Below are 15189 nucleotides of genomic sequence, written 5' to 3'. Positions count from 1 at the left end.
GCGTTTCTTTTCAATTTTAAGTCTGTTATGCAGCCCAGACTGTTTTTCAATCTGGGTTTTGTTCAATTCAGGTTAAATTGTAATTACTGTTCCCGCTTTTTGGCAGCCATTGAGGCTTATGGCCTCACAATCACTCTTCAAGTGCTGCCCAGCTTGCTATCATAAAATTTCCTTAGCCAGTGGTCATACAGAGTGCTTCTCTGTTTGGGGATTTCACATAACATTGATGAGTGCCAAATCTGCTTGAGTTTTACCCCACAAGACAGACGTAAAATAGCCACCAAACTCAGATTTCTGTGCAAGGATACTGTTAAATCTATAAAGCCTACAGCCACAACAGCAGTCTGTTCCATCTGTGTGTCCTCAGCATTTCTTATTGTCTTAATAGCTCCCACCCCTGAGACCACCTACCATACCTACTGTCAGTAACAAAACTGTTGTCAACATTGATCTATCCAGCTCTATTGGCATCAACCTTTACAGCCATTCAACCTGTAACAGCATCAGCAGCCAAGGTCCACAAGAAGAAGAGAAGGCATAAGGAAGAGACTTCCAAGAAATGCAATAAATATCTGGGAAAGGGGGCTGAGTTCTCAGGGGAGAAGCTTCCATCCTCATCTTTTCAAAAGATTCCTTCTGAGTGAGGAAGTATTCAGGTTTTCCTGAGACTGGTCAACCAATTCATACTTTTTAAAATATTCACTTTTTTTTCCATTTCAAAAACTGCAGGCAGAGACAATGCCAACTCACAAGCAGCATTACTTTTCCTAGGCTGCATAACTACCTCTCTGCCAAATGGTGAAGCATTATTTAGAATAGATCAATACACTAAATTGAGTTAAGTTGAGAAACCTGTTTCCCATTGTGTTCAGTCTAAGATGGTGCAATGACACTTTTAGTAAAGAAGTGTCTTTTTTGCTTCCATCTCTTTATTCTGGTTTGTCAGTGCTTGATAATGTATGTCTTTGGAATCTATTTCCACAGGATTGATTAAAGCAGTCTCATCTATAAACCTTTTGGATTTCCCAGAAGTCACTGAATATTTTGTGGGCTTAAAAACCATTGGACTGAACACAACCTGCTCTGGTATACAGCTATAATCACTTGGATTTTCAAAGAGGTTTTGGACCATTAGCTGCTGAGGAGTCTCTGGAGAAATCTGTATCTTTGGCTCCTTTACGTTACTCATGCCAGTCAGCTCAATCCCTGCTATATATCTTGCACCCATCTTCTTCACCTCTCTTAGTGTGATGCTATTCCTTCTTAGATTGCTATTTCCAGACTAAAAGACTAATTATTTTATTAAAAAGGTCCCATTCCCTGCCACTTTAGTTTGTTCACCTCTTCAAGTATTGCAATGTGTGTATGTTCCATTTCTTATTTTAAAATTTCTAGCATCTCATTACTCACGTTTCATGCATTCCATGTTCCTACTATAGTATATGTGTTGTGCAGCTTCAGACTGTCATGCCACCTCTGAACAGCAGCTGAACATCTTTTTAGTTTGAGTTCAGCACATCATTAGAATGGAGCATTATTTGTACTTTTCCACTGTTGTTCCCAATAGCTGGTTGAGTGTCTTCTGATTTGGGCATCTCGTCTTCCAGCATTATCTCTTGCTTCATTTTGGTTTGTCTCATTATAGGCTTTTTATCGAAAGTAGTTTACTGGTGCCTCCTTCCATACAGAAATGCTAATGTACCACGGTTATCTATGAGAGATCCTCTGCCAGTTACGACTACCACCACCCCACTACTGCTGGTGCCCAATAGCTTCCCTTCTCTTCTATTGATGTATTTGTACAGTTAGCCTGGCTCTTCCACAAAACCCTGTCTTACTCAGGAAACTGTACCAGTAGCAATACTAGCTTTCAGCATCACCTCTTGCTTCGTGGAAGCACACAATCCCACCATCACAGACAGGTAATGCCATAGTCAGGGTGATCAGATATCATAACCACAAAGGAAGACAAGGCACCAAAAATGTAGGGCATTCAAGAAAAATGAAGGACATTACAAAAGAAAAGCTAAAAACACTAATATAAATGTAAATGCATGTTTCTTAGTCATGCTCAAAATAGAAGGCATTTTGGAATTCCTCCTGGACAGAAGGTCCTGAAATGTAGGACCTTTCCTGGAAAAGGAGGATGTCTGGTCACCCTGGCCTTAGTGGAAAGCCCAGTTTATATTTTTCTAAAGCCTGAAATCCATTTCCGTTCCACTCAGTATGTGTATATTATATGTACTGCTGTTATGAACAGGGAGGCTGTGTATTAATTAAGTTTCTTATTGAGAGACTGAACTCTTCTGTGTTGAACTTTCTTGCAAAATATTTATTGATGTTTTTAATAAAAGTGTGTGTGTGATTGGAAATCTGTCTGTGGTGTTCCATCTTGCCTCAGCATGGCTCAGATTTTTGCCAGACCTCAGCAGGACATACTTCTCATTCTGAATTGCAGTGCAGTTTTTAGACTGCTTGGAATTGATGGAGGGATTGCTTGAAGCAACTGAGTACCAGGGAATTGCTTTTAAAAGGTTACAAGGAGCACTTCAGTGTGCAGCTTTAAAGCAATACTAAGAAAAATAAGCAAGGTTGTTGTTTCTTTCCAGGAGAAAAAATATTTTTGTCTGCTGGGCTTGGTGTAGTGGTTTGAGTGTTGGACTCTGGAGACCAGGGTTCAAATCCCCACTCAGTCTTAGGAATCAACTGGGCGACCTTGAACCAGTCATACTCTCAGCCTCAAAGGAGGATATAGACAAGCTCCCTCTGAACAAATCTTGCCAATCAACAAATCTTGTTTTTGGAAGCCGCCTTGTCCCATTGTGAGAAAAAGAGGGCATATAAATGAAGTTAAATAAATAAATAAGAAACCCCTTTGATAGTTTAGCCTTAGGGTTGCCATAAGTTGGAAACAACTTGAAGGCACACAAGCTTGGAGGCAATATGTTGAGTGACACAAGCATGCAAAATTGTGCAACTGAGGGCTAGTACAAATGCACTGCAACCTGGTTTGTATGAATGGTTCATGTATGTAAGCAGTATAAGTGTGAGTAGTCATGGAAGTTGCTTGTTTCTTTCTCCTGTGAACTCCAGTTTTTCTCAGTGTTTAAGGCCTGAGCCAGATTTTTCAACTATTTGCAAGATATTTAATTACATAAGAGATGGTATACTTTTTGTACTTTTCTTCTTCCATGTGGCTCCACTTACATGAGTAGACAATGAATACTAGCATCTGTTTGCATTCCTCAACCAATCTTATTATGCATTCACACACACATAACTCCAAGACATGATTTGTTGGCTGTGTGAACAAGCTTTGAGGAGGAACAGACTCTCTGTCTATGTTTGTGGTGATTCCTTGCCTCTGATAATGGTTTATTTAGATTAAATATTCAGTTTGTGAGGGCTGCAGGGGATGGGTGAGTGGGTGTGTAGGATAGGTAAACTTAGGTATTGTAATCTCTCATGGCTACCTCTGGTTTTGTGTAGCTCTTGAAGTCGTGTCATACTGACTAATAAAACTATGTGTGATATGATGAATGCAAGAATGTTTAATTTCCATTGTCAACATATTACTACTACTCTTGGTGTCATATTTTAAGTTGTGTTCACTCCCACTCAGAAGCGACAGGATGGTGAAAACGTTTAAAATCTAGTAAAAGTTTGAACTTAGCCTGTTTGAACTCAGTGGAGTAAAAGAGATTAGTTTTCAACTGAAATTGAATTTTAAGATGTGCTTTGGACTATTCTTTGGACTATATTCAATATGATTGGTTGTCTATTGTAAGACAAAGTTATAGGCTTGTTTGTATTTCATGAGAATTTTGGGAGAATTTTTATCCACTTGTGCTTATCAGACGCACAAGTAACTAATAATACATTAGAAAGTAGTGAGAAATGTTGAGTGTTACCACTTTGCAGAAGAAGCTGACTTTGACAGTTTCCCAATTGATTTGTGGTAAGTGGCTCACACATATGGCCCACATGCAAGAGCAGCGTAACATAGGTGCTACAGATTCATGTGAGATTACAGCTTCTCTTTTATGGAAAGAAAATGTTCTACTGATCATGGAAGGGCATTTGAGGCGACTGGTTGTTTTTTGTTTGTTTGTTTTGTTTTGTTTGTTTTTTAGCAGTTTAGCACTCTGAGCACTTTAGCACACATTATATGAATACAGAGGAGCCCTAAGATGTCTAGACAACACAGGTGAACAAGGAATTGAAGCTGGCTTTTGCTAGTGTTAGTCCACCTCTGCGACTGCACCACATCATCCCTTTCAAACAGAAACAAAGAATATTTTTCCAAGCCCAGTTTCATGTTAATCTATATAAATCTACATCTGCTGGAGAATACCAAATATGCAATTTCTTTAAGTGTCCATCTATGTCTTAACCCAAGCCTCCTTTCATCAGCCTTTGCTAGAAGTGCCTGCCTTCTGTTGTCATCATTACTAGACTTAGGTCAGCTCCAGAATTTGTTTTTTCAGCCTTTCTCCTAGTGACCAGATGCAATTGTATCCTGAAACCCAATGGAAAATGCAACAGCTATTTGATCATTTTCAGGGCCTGTGGGACACCAAGACTAGAGTGGTGTCACTGCTTGGGGAAGAGGGGAGGGAGCATCTAAAAATAATTGGGGCCAACAGTCTGATAGATTTATTTTGGCTTTAAATATTCTAAGTCTGTGGAAACTATTAGTCTTCTACAGTTCTGCTGTGATTTGAAGGATTCCATTCATATTTAGTAACTGTATTCCTGTACAAAGTTCCTTAATACTTATTCATTCCTTATTGATGCTAATGAAGACTCTTGGCTGTATTAGTATTAATAAAAAGTGAAACTGCAAACACTGAAACAGCCATGATAGTCTGCAGCTTGTGCTGATTTATAAAACTATTTCCAGAGGGATAGCTGTATTAATCTCTTGGAACATAGAGCCTTACAGCAGCCTAAAAGACTGATGGTTCTACTGTGATACAAGCTTTGTGGCCTGCAGCCACTTCATCAAATGCATAGAGTGCTATCCTGTCCTGTTCCCCACAGTGCAAGAGAGAGGGGGGAAGTATGAATACTAAGGTCAGAATGAAATGTAAGGAAGTACAGTGTCAATCTTGTTAATAATGACTGTTGAGAACACTGTTGTTACTGGTAACACAAACATCCTGACAGTGGTTCCTGGCATATCGCTCCACCTAATGCATCTGAGGAAGTAGACTTAAGTCTATGAAAGCTCATGCTGCCAACTTCTTTAATTAGTCTCAAAGGTGCTACAAGATCTCTCTGCATACTGTAGCCTAACATGGCTATATCTTTGAATCCTACAGTGGGTAAGCCAATTAGCATAAACACTGTGATTTTTTTAAAAATTAACTGATCTCCTGATTCAAGCTTCAGAAGAGAGAATGGAACCTCTTCTTGAATTGTAACTCATAAGTCTTTGTTTTTATGTGGCTTTGGAGCATCCACTGGATGGATGAGGAAGGAACTATGGTAAATTGTGGCTGTGTGATGGGGAAGGCAACCAGGCAAGAAAATGTCAAAAAGGATGTTTTATTTATTTATTTATTTATTTTCTTCTCCCAAGACTGGGACTCATTAAAAAACAGTACAGTTAAAAGCATATACATTAAAACACCCTGGCCCATTCTTTAAAAGCTTTCTGTTTTGAATGCTTGTCTGAAGAGGAAGGTCTTCACCTGTCGGCGGAAGGGCATCAAGGAAAGGGCCATTCTGGTTTCCCTGGGAAGGGAGTTCCAGAGTCTATGGGCAGCCATAGAAAAGGCTCTCTCTCATGTCCCCACCAACTGTGCTTGTGATGGTGATGGGACAGAGAGAAGGGCCTCCCCTGATGAACTCAGGGCCCAGTCCGGCTCATGATTTTGCATGATTTTAACCCAGAAAAGCTAACAAACACTCACAGATGTCTTATTCAAAGTCTGATTCCTCTCCTTTAAGGGCCCCCCCTCCTTTGAGAGGGCCAAAGAGTTATTGCCGCTACCATTTTCCTGCCCAGGCATTCAAAAAGCTCAGAAGCAATGTCACAGCAGAGAGAGTTAAGAAGGTTAGTGGTTCTCTTAGGTTCTCCCAGGACAGTCTAAGCTCTTGCCTTTTGCTAGTCTACCAGAGAAGGGGTTGGTTCCTTTTATTTGACTAGAGTTAGAGTACTTACATTGAGCTGTGGATAAGTCAATCAGGTTTTTTTGTCTTAATTTTTTGACTAAAATTTTTAGACTTATACGTGAGTATATACAGTAGTTCTCGTGAAACAATGCACTTTCAAATACTTTTATAAATTCTGTTGACTATTTCTCACTTGAACAGCCGCTAACCTGTGGACAAACCTGCTGCAAATTCAGTCCCACATGCAGGATTGGAGTTTATGCCACATATTTTATGAGCTGATGTACAGTTTCCTTTTTCAGGGCCTTGGCAAGTTTATCGCTACTCAAACAGTAGGCAGCAGTTCAGTGTGAGGGAGGCAGCAAGAGTACAGGCCTGAGCATGTCATCATAGCACTCTCAAAGGATCCTTTGGCGTCAGACCAGTGCACTAAAACCTACATCATGTTGGCCAGCTGTAGTTTTTGTAGAACTAACTACTGTAGTCATATAAAGCTTTTTCTTTGAAAAATGCTATATATAGATGTCTTTGTTGTTTATACAGAGAATTTATCCTTTTTCTGTATCACTGGAGGATTTTCATTTCACAACAGTGAATCTGTGCATATACTGACTACAGAACCTTTATCATCAGATTTACCTGTTAAATTCTGACAAATTCACATCTGTCCTGTGATTTTACAGTCCCAGCCCAGGATCAAAGTTCTGTTGGTATATCACATCATATTTATTAGGGTGCATATGTGTGGCTGTTATAATTGAGCAAGTGCAGCTTTTAAGTCACGATACTCAAATTTTCCAATTTGTTTGGAGAAAGGCAAGTTATAAATCTTATAAATGAATAATAAACTGTCATAAGAAGAATACATATATACAGGAAACATAAAGATGTGTGCAAGAACATAAGAAAACCTGTAATAGGTCAGTCTCAAGAACTGTCTATTCCACCATTGTCTTGTGTTGTTCTTCTTCTTCTGTGCCTTCAACTCTTTTCCTGTTTATGGTGACCCTAAGGCATCTATCATGGAGTTTTCTTGGCAAGATTTGTTCAGGGGGGTTCGCCTTTGCTTTCCTTTGAGGCTGAGAGAGTATGACTTGCCCAAGGTCACCCAGTGGATTTCGATCACCACATGAGGATATGAACCAGAGTCGTAGTCCAACCCTCAGACTACTACACCACACTGGCTTTCTAGCATTGGTCCAAAACACACTGAGACAGCTTTAACTGACCATGCTAAATGCTAGGGAATTCTGGGAACTGTAGTTTTGTGACACATTTGGCCTTCTCTGTCAGTGCCACAATAAACTACAGTTCCCAGGATTCCCTAGCACTGAGCCAAGGCTGTTAACGTGGTCTCAGAATGGACTATTTTTGCAGTGTGTTTTACACCATTGTCTCACAGAAGTCATTTTTCCTCTAAGAAGCCCTTGTTCAAGACATGACTGAAGCAACACAAACCTGCTGGTGTTCTCCAGCAACTTGTATTCAGAGGCATGTTGCCTCTGATACTGGAAGTAATATACAAGTATAGCCATTCTGACTAGTAACTATTGATAGAGTCAATCTACTAGGTATGGAACTCCACATACATACTGTGTTTGTAGATATAGACTTGTCTGTCCTGTATATAACGATGAATTTTGAACCTTGTGTGAGATTTACAAATGTGAACTTCTTGGTTGGCAGGAATTGGCTCTTCGTAGCCAGCTTCCCAGTATGGAACAAGATGGCTCTCAGAATCCAGTATCCTCTCCTGGAATGTCTCAAGAACTGAGAACAATGACCACAAATAGTTCAGATCCTTTTCTTAACAGGTTAGTAGTTATAGCTACTGGTGGTTTTGTTTCACCAAAGATGATGATCATCTGTTTTGAACATCTGTCTGTTCTAACATCCACAGCTGCAAATGGACTTGCCATTTAAGGGAAGATGCAAGGGTTTCTTTTTGTTTTTAAATGAGGATTAAAAGCTGTCTCCTGGGGGAAGAAGTCAACTGTTCAGACTTGTAGGAAGAGTTTGCCTTCAAAGTCATAACATGTTTGCCCTGGCACAAGTCAATTGATATACAGCCGTTTAGGATTACTGACTCGGAAAATCTTTTCGAAAGCTAGCAATGAAATCTACTGTGGGGCTCAGTTAAAAGAGTTTCTGCAGCATTCCTGATTCTATTTTTATCTTTTGTAACGTTGACACAGGAAAAAGTGACACAGTTTTATATATTGTATTACAGGTCTATAGACTAGCTTTTTCTGGCATTCATTTGTGAAGCCTGTGGATTCTTATTCTTATTATTATTATTATTATTATTATTATTAACCTTTATTTATAAAGCGCTGTAAATTCTTGTTAACAAGGCTGTGTGTCTACAGTTAATTTTTAAAAAATGTTTACAGCCCTTGTTGTACAGTGTGAAAATAAAGAATATGTACTCCCTACCATCCCCCCAGACCATTGAAATCTGTATTTTTCCCATACTGGAAATGACTTAATGATTTTAGAAATAGGCCCTCCCTTGATTTATTCAAGCAAGGGGGAACCCCAAGCCTGGCAAAATTACCCCCACAAGCCCTTGAAGGCAAAGAGTGTCAATGAAATATTTTTAAAAATGGTAGCAGGGGGTTCATGAGGTGGTCCATCTGCATGCAACTCAGAAAAGTGTTAATCCATCTCACATTGCTGAAAGTGGGAGGACCTGGCTCTGCTTCTTCACATACCTTTTTGGACATAAACATCTGTTAGGAGAAAATGATTTTATTGGAGCTTACCTGCAAGTATTTTGCATATTGTTTAATGTCTTTCTGAGTAAGTCTTTGAAGTGATTTATAGTAAAACGGGTGTAAAATGGAATTTCAGGGGGTGTAGCAAAGATACATGTGTGAATCTAGATTCAGTTCTCTTTTGTTAGCCCAAGACAAAATCTGAGTATTGCCTGAATCCACAGGCAGACCTGCAGATTGCAGTCAACAAGAAAGTTCCACTTTTTGACAAAATCATGAATGAGAAGCAGGAGCAAAGAAGTAATTGAATTTCATGTTCACAATTGGAATTGATTTTACTGTTTACAATTTTTCTCTGAATAAATTAGACTCTAATTGCTCAATTTAAATTTGCATTTTACCCACTGAGTTAAAAGTTGGTTTTTTTAACTTCAATTTGTTCATCCGCACTGTTGTATGTGGTTCAATTTACAGTTTTAAAAAATTAAAAAGTAGACTTTTTTTATCTTCAAATGTGATATTACGTTTATAGAGGGTATGAACATTAATCAAACATTTACTAGGGGCGTGGGGCAGAGAACCACTGTAGTAAAGCAGTAGTGAAATGCAACCTTTAGAAACAACACAAAATTAAGCTGAGCCAAAACAAATAGGTGTGTTGTAACATGCAGTTCATGAAACGCTACTGAAAACCTTTTGTCCCACATAAATCAGTTCAATACAAGCAAACATCACTTCAGCTGTTTTATCCATTGCTGCCATATAAAATCTCAGGCTTTACAACTGGGGCCCGCTGTGAATGGACTCTGGCTGTGCCATGGACCGTTGTCTACACCGGTAGCCATAAATAAAATGTCAAACACAGCTCTGTTGTCTCACCATCACCATAGATAGCATTCCTTAATCCAACTGTTACTCCATAAAAAGACAGTGGGAGAGAATGGAGATTCTTTCCCTGTTGCATCCATCTTCTGAAAACTATCTTATAACACTCACAATTATATGGATTATTCCTTGAAACTCTTGTCCCTTTGAAAGCATGCATTTCTATGACATGTATTTCTGTTGCATTATTTAATGTTCTTTGCAGAATTAAATACCCAGAGATTGATTTTTTTAAAAAAAAATCCATATTATTATGGTGAGAACAGAAGTCAGCTTCTTGCTTTAAACTAATGGAGTTTAAAGGGACAGTGTCCTTAAAAAATCAATTGCAAAATAATTTGGAATTTCTCCTCCTTCCAGTGGAACTTATCATTCAAGAGATGAGAGCACAGATAGTGGCCTCAGCATGAGCAGTTACAGTGTCCCCAGAACTCCAGACGACTTCCTCAACAGTGTTGATGAAATGGATACAGGTTTGTTTCCTTGATTTCCAGTTGAACTTAAATAGGATGCTTCTGTTAACTAATAATTAATTTGATGGGAATGTGCATTTCTGGGAACTGTCAAATTTATATAATGCTTTTGTCCTGCCCAGTTCCTTAAGGTTTAGCTGATGAAGGAGTTTTTAGGTGAACATCAAGAGAAACATTCAAACAGTAAGACATGGAACAAATAGGTGGTGTGGGTCTCCCTTGGGGATAGCTTCATTCTGGATTTCTTGGACTGAGCAGAGGGGGTCAACGAAATGGCTTACAACAGGAGTAGGCAACTTGGGTAGGTTTTCAGGCTGTTTCCCACCCACCAATATGCTGGAACATACCGAGATCCACACCAGTTACTCCCACCCACTATCAGCATACCCTGCTGAAATGCAGTGTTAGGAGTAACAGAAGCTTGTTTATTTTGGTGCATAGGGAGTGTTGGCATGGCTTTAAGGAGACTAGCATAATAATCCTATAAAACAAACAAAAATGCAGCCTGTATTTTTTGACTGCTGCCATAGATCCCTTCAGTCTCCATTATTCTATCACTATCATTTCCTTTTCACAAATTCTAGGCTATATAGAGTTGCTGTTGTCCACCCACCCCTTAAAAGAGTAGTTAGGAATGGACATATCGCATTGTTTTTGCTGTTTTAGAGTTTGGGTGTGTGTGGGAATTTTTGTGTGAATTTTTACCTTAGTAAAAATGTTTTTCCATACTTGAAAAGAGAAGATCTTTTGGGGTTTCTATTAACTTTAATGACGGCATTATGCTAACATTCTTAAATATTGTCCCAACCCTTGCTTGTTTGTCATGATGTGTTCAGTGAACCATGGCCTAGATACTACTCTGCAAGGCCTGTGGTACAAAGGTTGCTGCACAGAATTGGTCAGTCAGGAAAATCCTGGAAACCTGATGTATTCCACAGACTAGCTGCTATAGGAGCAAAGCCTCAGTTTAGCCAGATCATTTGTTGTTTGATACGGTGCATTTAACACTCCTGCTTCTTTTTTGTATTCTATCCAGGTGACACTATCAACCAAAGCAACATACCTTCTCATCAGAACCGTTTTCCAGACTACCTTGAAGCCATTCCAGGGACTAATGTGGACCTTGGAACGCTGGAAGGAGATGCAATGAATATAGAAGGAGAGGAACTGATGCCAAGTCTACAAGAGGCTTTGAGTTCCGATATCCTTAATGATATGGAGTCCGTATTGGCAGCCACCAAGCTAGATAAAGAAAGCTTTCTTACCTGGTTATAGGGGCCTCAGGGAGATGGAGTTTGAAGTCTTTGAAGGATCTAAGGAGATAACACATGTACCTGATGTTCAGAACAAGCCTGTGCGGCAAGGGCTTCTTGGCTTAAGATCAGAGAGAAAAACAAGTAAATGAACAAAATACTCCAGATTCCTTTCATCCCATGTTTTTGTTCTTCCATATCCAATCGCTGCTGTTATACTGCTGACCTCTTTCATATTTGACTCTGACAAATTAGATTATTTGTTTTAGTATATTTTTGTTTGTTTGTTTGTTTGTTTTGGCTATTGCAACTACTGTTCACCATGATGGTAGTGGAAAAGGAGAGGATGGGGAAGTGGACAGAAAAAAAGTGGGATGAGAGATAGAGAGAAACCAGCCCTGTTTTGGGATGATGACTGCCATTCCTTTCATCTTGCTAGCTGTTTGCATTCTGCTTTATCTAATAATATGAACTCTGCATGTCCCCACTCATAGTTGACTCTGCTTGTTGTTTGCTGTGTTGCCTGTGGCAAGTGGCAAAAATGACTTACTGGTCCAGCAAGCCAAAAATGATGTATCTGATGTAACAGAAGTCAATACTGATTTGGAGATAAGAATTAGAAGAAGTCTGAAAACTTTTTGCTATTACTGTCAGCTATTTGCTAGTTCTCTGTTAGGTTTTTCACATTCAATAACAACTTAAACAGGAGATTTTACACACCAGCTTTAAGAATCTTGATCATTGCTTCTTCTGCTTATATTTCTCTTTGCAACGTTTAGATTTTTTTTAATTATTGTACTAGATTAGGATGATAACTGTTATTGGTTTTGTGTGTTTTGTTTTGTATTTTTACATAGTGAAATCTAAATTTCCTGACTTCACCTAGTCTTATTTAAGTCTGAAATGTTTGACTTTTTTAATACCTAATTAGCATAGTCAGTGAATATCTATAATTCTGTGTTTTGCTTGTAACTTCTTAAGATAGCTTTGAATGTATTCATTAAATCAGTCTTCCATGACCTTGTGTCCTCCAGGTATATTAAGCTACAACTCTCATAGCCCCAGTCATGTGTTTGTGGGATTGTGGAAGCTGTAGTCCAGTGCATCCAGGGGGCACCAGGTTGGTAAGGGCTATGTTAGATTAAAGTACTGGTGGTTTGTCTTTTACACCTATGCCAGAATTTGAAGCAAATGTTTTGTTAGGGCAATGTTTGAAATTTGTTAATTCATGCTGTTCAGAAGTGTGCTTATTTGAAAGTTCATCCCACTTAGTTCAGAGGAACTGCATTGATCTGTGTAGGTTTTTTAAGATTGCTGATTAACACTGAGTTTGAAATGTAGCAAACAATACATTACACATTTTCATCAAGGGACAGTTCTTGCTATTGTTGGAAGAGGTTTTAACATTGATAAAATTGATGGCTTGAGATTGTGAAGTCCCTAATGGATGAAAATGGATGCTTCCCTGTAGTTAGTTAGATGATATATCATCTGCACTGTCATCTGAGTTTACAATAGTAACAATGCGAACACTAAAGTTAAGATGCGGCAAAGGCATACTGACAAGTTTAGACCATGGTGCATATAGAAGACTGTAAAGATATGTGTTAGATGGTGACATGAGCAAGTAGTAGTGTATTTTAGTTGTAGATTAGCACTGAAGTTGAGAGGATGAGTACATCAGTACCATTATTCACAGGAAGTGATTGTCCTTGAAGTTGTCTTGTAGGAATTGTGACATTTTCCAAAGAGTATTTTAAGTGAACAAAATGAGCATGAATCAATGTTACGGTATAAGCTATGAAGTATTTTTTTAAATTAAAAAATACATTAGCACCAACAAGTACCTTGAGGGGCTGTCAGCATTCTCTTTTAATGTGTTGTCCAAATGTTAAGAGATGGCCATCAGGTAACTTTTCAGACTGAAACGTGATATATAAATTGTCAGTCTAGGAGATACTGGCCTAAATCTAATTGTTAGTCTGGAAGTTAGGAATGCAACACTTATGTAAATTCTATTGATTCTCTTCTAGTTGGGACTAACAATTAATTTGGGTCATTTTTTAAATAAAAAAAAGATTTTGTTTGGTCATCCCTACCAGGGAGGACTGAAATTAACAGAATTAGGCCTGTGCTAATTAGCCACAGCTTAATAGCTCCTTTATCTTCTGTAATGCTATGTTAACCTCAAAGACGGTTGACAAGAGCAGATTGTAAGAGCAGACCACACTCCCATTAAGAACATTCTATTATATTCCCTTTCTCCTCTGCGTTTTTCAAAAGTATGTTTTTTTAAAAAGATGTTAAATATATGAGTAGAAATGAAGAAATGGAAGAGATTCAAAGTTCCAGTGTTTTGGTTTGCCCCTTTGTATCCAGATACTGGAGGACCACTTGTATCTATTTGAGCATTAAGTAGGAACTGTTGAATTCCGATGTTGGGTATTGCATAGAGATGCACAGAAATAGTTTCTGTTTGCTTTTCTTGGTCACAGCTTTAAAGTTGGAATTTATTTTAAAAATCCTTGTTGTACATACATTACACAGCTTATTCTATATGTGAGTAGCACTGCTGGAGAGGTACCGACATAAACCTGGGAATTCTTGAATTTCTCTTAACACTAAACTGTTTATGCAGTACTTAACTCTAGTTACTTTTTAAGCCTCTTCATTTATTGGGGAACGTGCCTTAGAGATGAATTGTACTGTTGGCAGAAGAAGAACTATAAATGAGACTGATTGGAAGTTTCTATTTGAATCTATCACTTGACAAAGTTGCTTCACTTTTTTTGTTTTGAAATGCAAAAAAAGAAAGTGTTATGGGTAGTATTTTGTATTGATTGGTGTATATATTTAAGCAGATCACTGTCCTAACTTTGTAGCTTCTAGATTTTTTTTAAGTACAGTGTGTTCAGAATGGAATTGAAGCTTATGAATTCTTGTGTATGTCTGGCAACATAACTACTTCGGAATATATACCGCTTCTATAATTTGTGTGGATCAAAAATTCTACCAATCAGTGTTGGAACTCAAGCAATGCAAGAGGTGGAAAGACAATTTCAGAGCAATTAACCATTAACTTAGCTTTTGCACATCTGGAGAATCCATATTACAATGTCTTTACTTGCAATCATGGAGGGGGGATGTTTTTATACAAGAGACAGATGAGTCTGTCTTCCTATAATGACACTTTTATTCTTTAGGATAAAAAAATCTGTATTTTAAAATGTTTTTGGGACTCTGAAACACAACCTTTTCAAATATATATATAGCTATGAATGTTATATTTTCTTAGATATAAGAGCATGCCTCTTTTAGGTACCACAGTAAATTCTGTTACAATATTTTCTTATATGTAATACTTTTTTTCATTGCTTTTTTGTTTTACATGATATAAATATATACTTTGCGCTTATGATGTCTTGTTTGGTCTTTAATGAACGTGAATGTTGAACAGTTTTGCACCTGTAGTCTGGCCATTCATGCAGGCTGCTGAGAACCTAAACTTTAAATATAAACATAAACCAATTTTAAACCTTAGGATTGTCAAAACAAAACAGAATGCTTGCAGGCAGTCATCATTGCCCAGAACTCCATGCATTCAAACACATTCACAGAGTGTACAGGCAGAGGCTTGCCCCCAAGTTGGTGTGATGGGGGAAATCTTTAAATAAGGTCCCTTTTGGGTGGGAAGAAAGAATAAATTAACCATGGTCGTAATTCTGGTATGCATCCGAGTGT

The 15189-nt window shown here is 38.3% G+C and overlaps 1 protein-coding gene across 6 annotated transcripts in view; it reads left to right on the top strand.

The window, feature by feature from the left end:
* YAP1 (Yes1 associated transcriptional regulator) overlaps positions 1-14863 on the top strand; it is a 115584-nt gene extending 100721 nt beyond the window's left edge. For all 6 annotated transcript variants that reach the window (XM_089512765.1, XM_089512764.1, XM_089512763.1 and 3 more), the window contains 3 exons: positions 7807-7934; positions 10083-10195; positions 11232-14863. In XM_089512765.1, the coding sequence (XP_089368891.1) occupies positions 7807-7934; positions 10083-10195; positions 11232-11470 (480 nt within the window). In that variant the 3' untranslated portion in view covers positions 11471-14863. The remainder of the gene's footprint in view (positions 1-7806; positions 7935-10082; positions 10196-11231) is intronic.
* The last annotated feature ends 326 nt before the right edge of the window (positions 14864-15189 follow it).

Source organism: Sceloporus occidentalis, unplaced genomic scaffold, assembly GCF_023333645.1.
Source record: "Sceloporus occidentalis isolate IW3139 unplaced genomic scaffold, rSceOcc1.0.p SCAF_2, whole genome shotgun sequence".
Classification (NCBI taxonomy): domain Eukaryota; kingdom Metazoa; phylum Chordata; class Lepidosauria; order Squamata; family Phrynosomatidae; genus Sceloporus; species Sceloporus occidentalis.
Note: the sequence above shows the minus strand (reverse complement) of the source record. Positions and strands in the feature narration are given on the sequence as shown.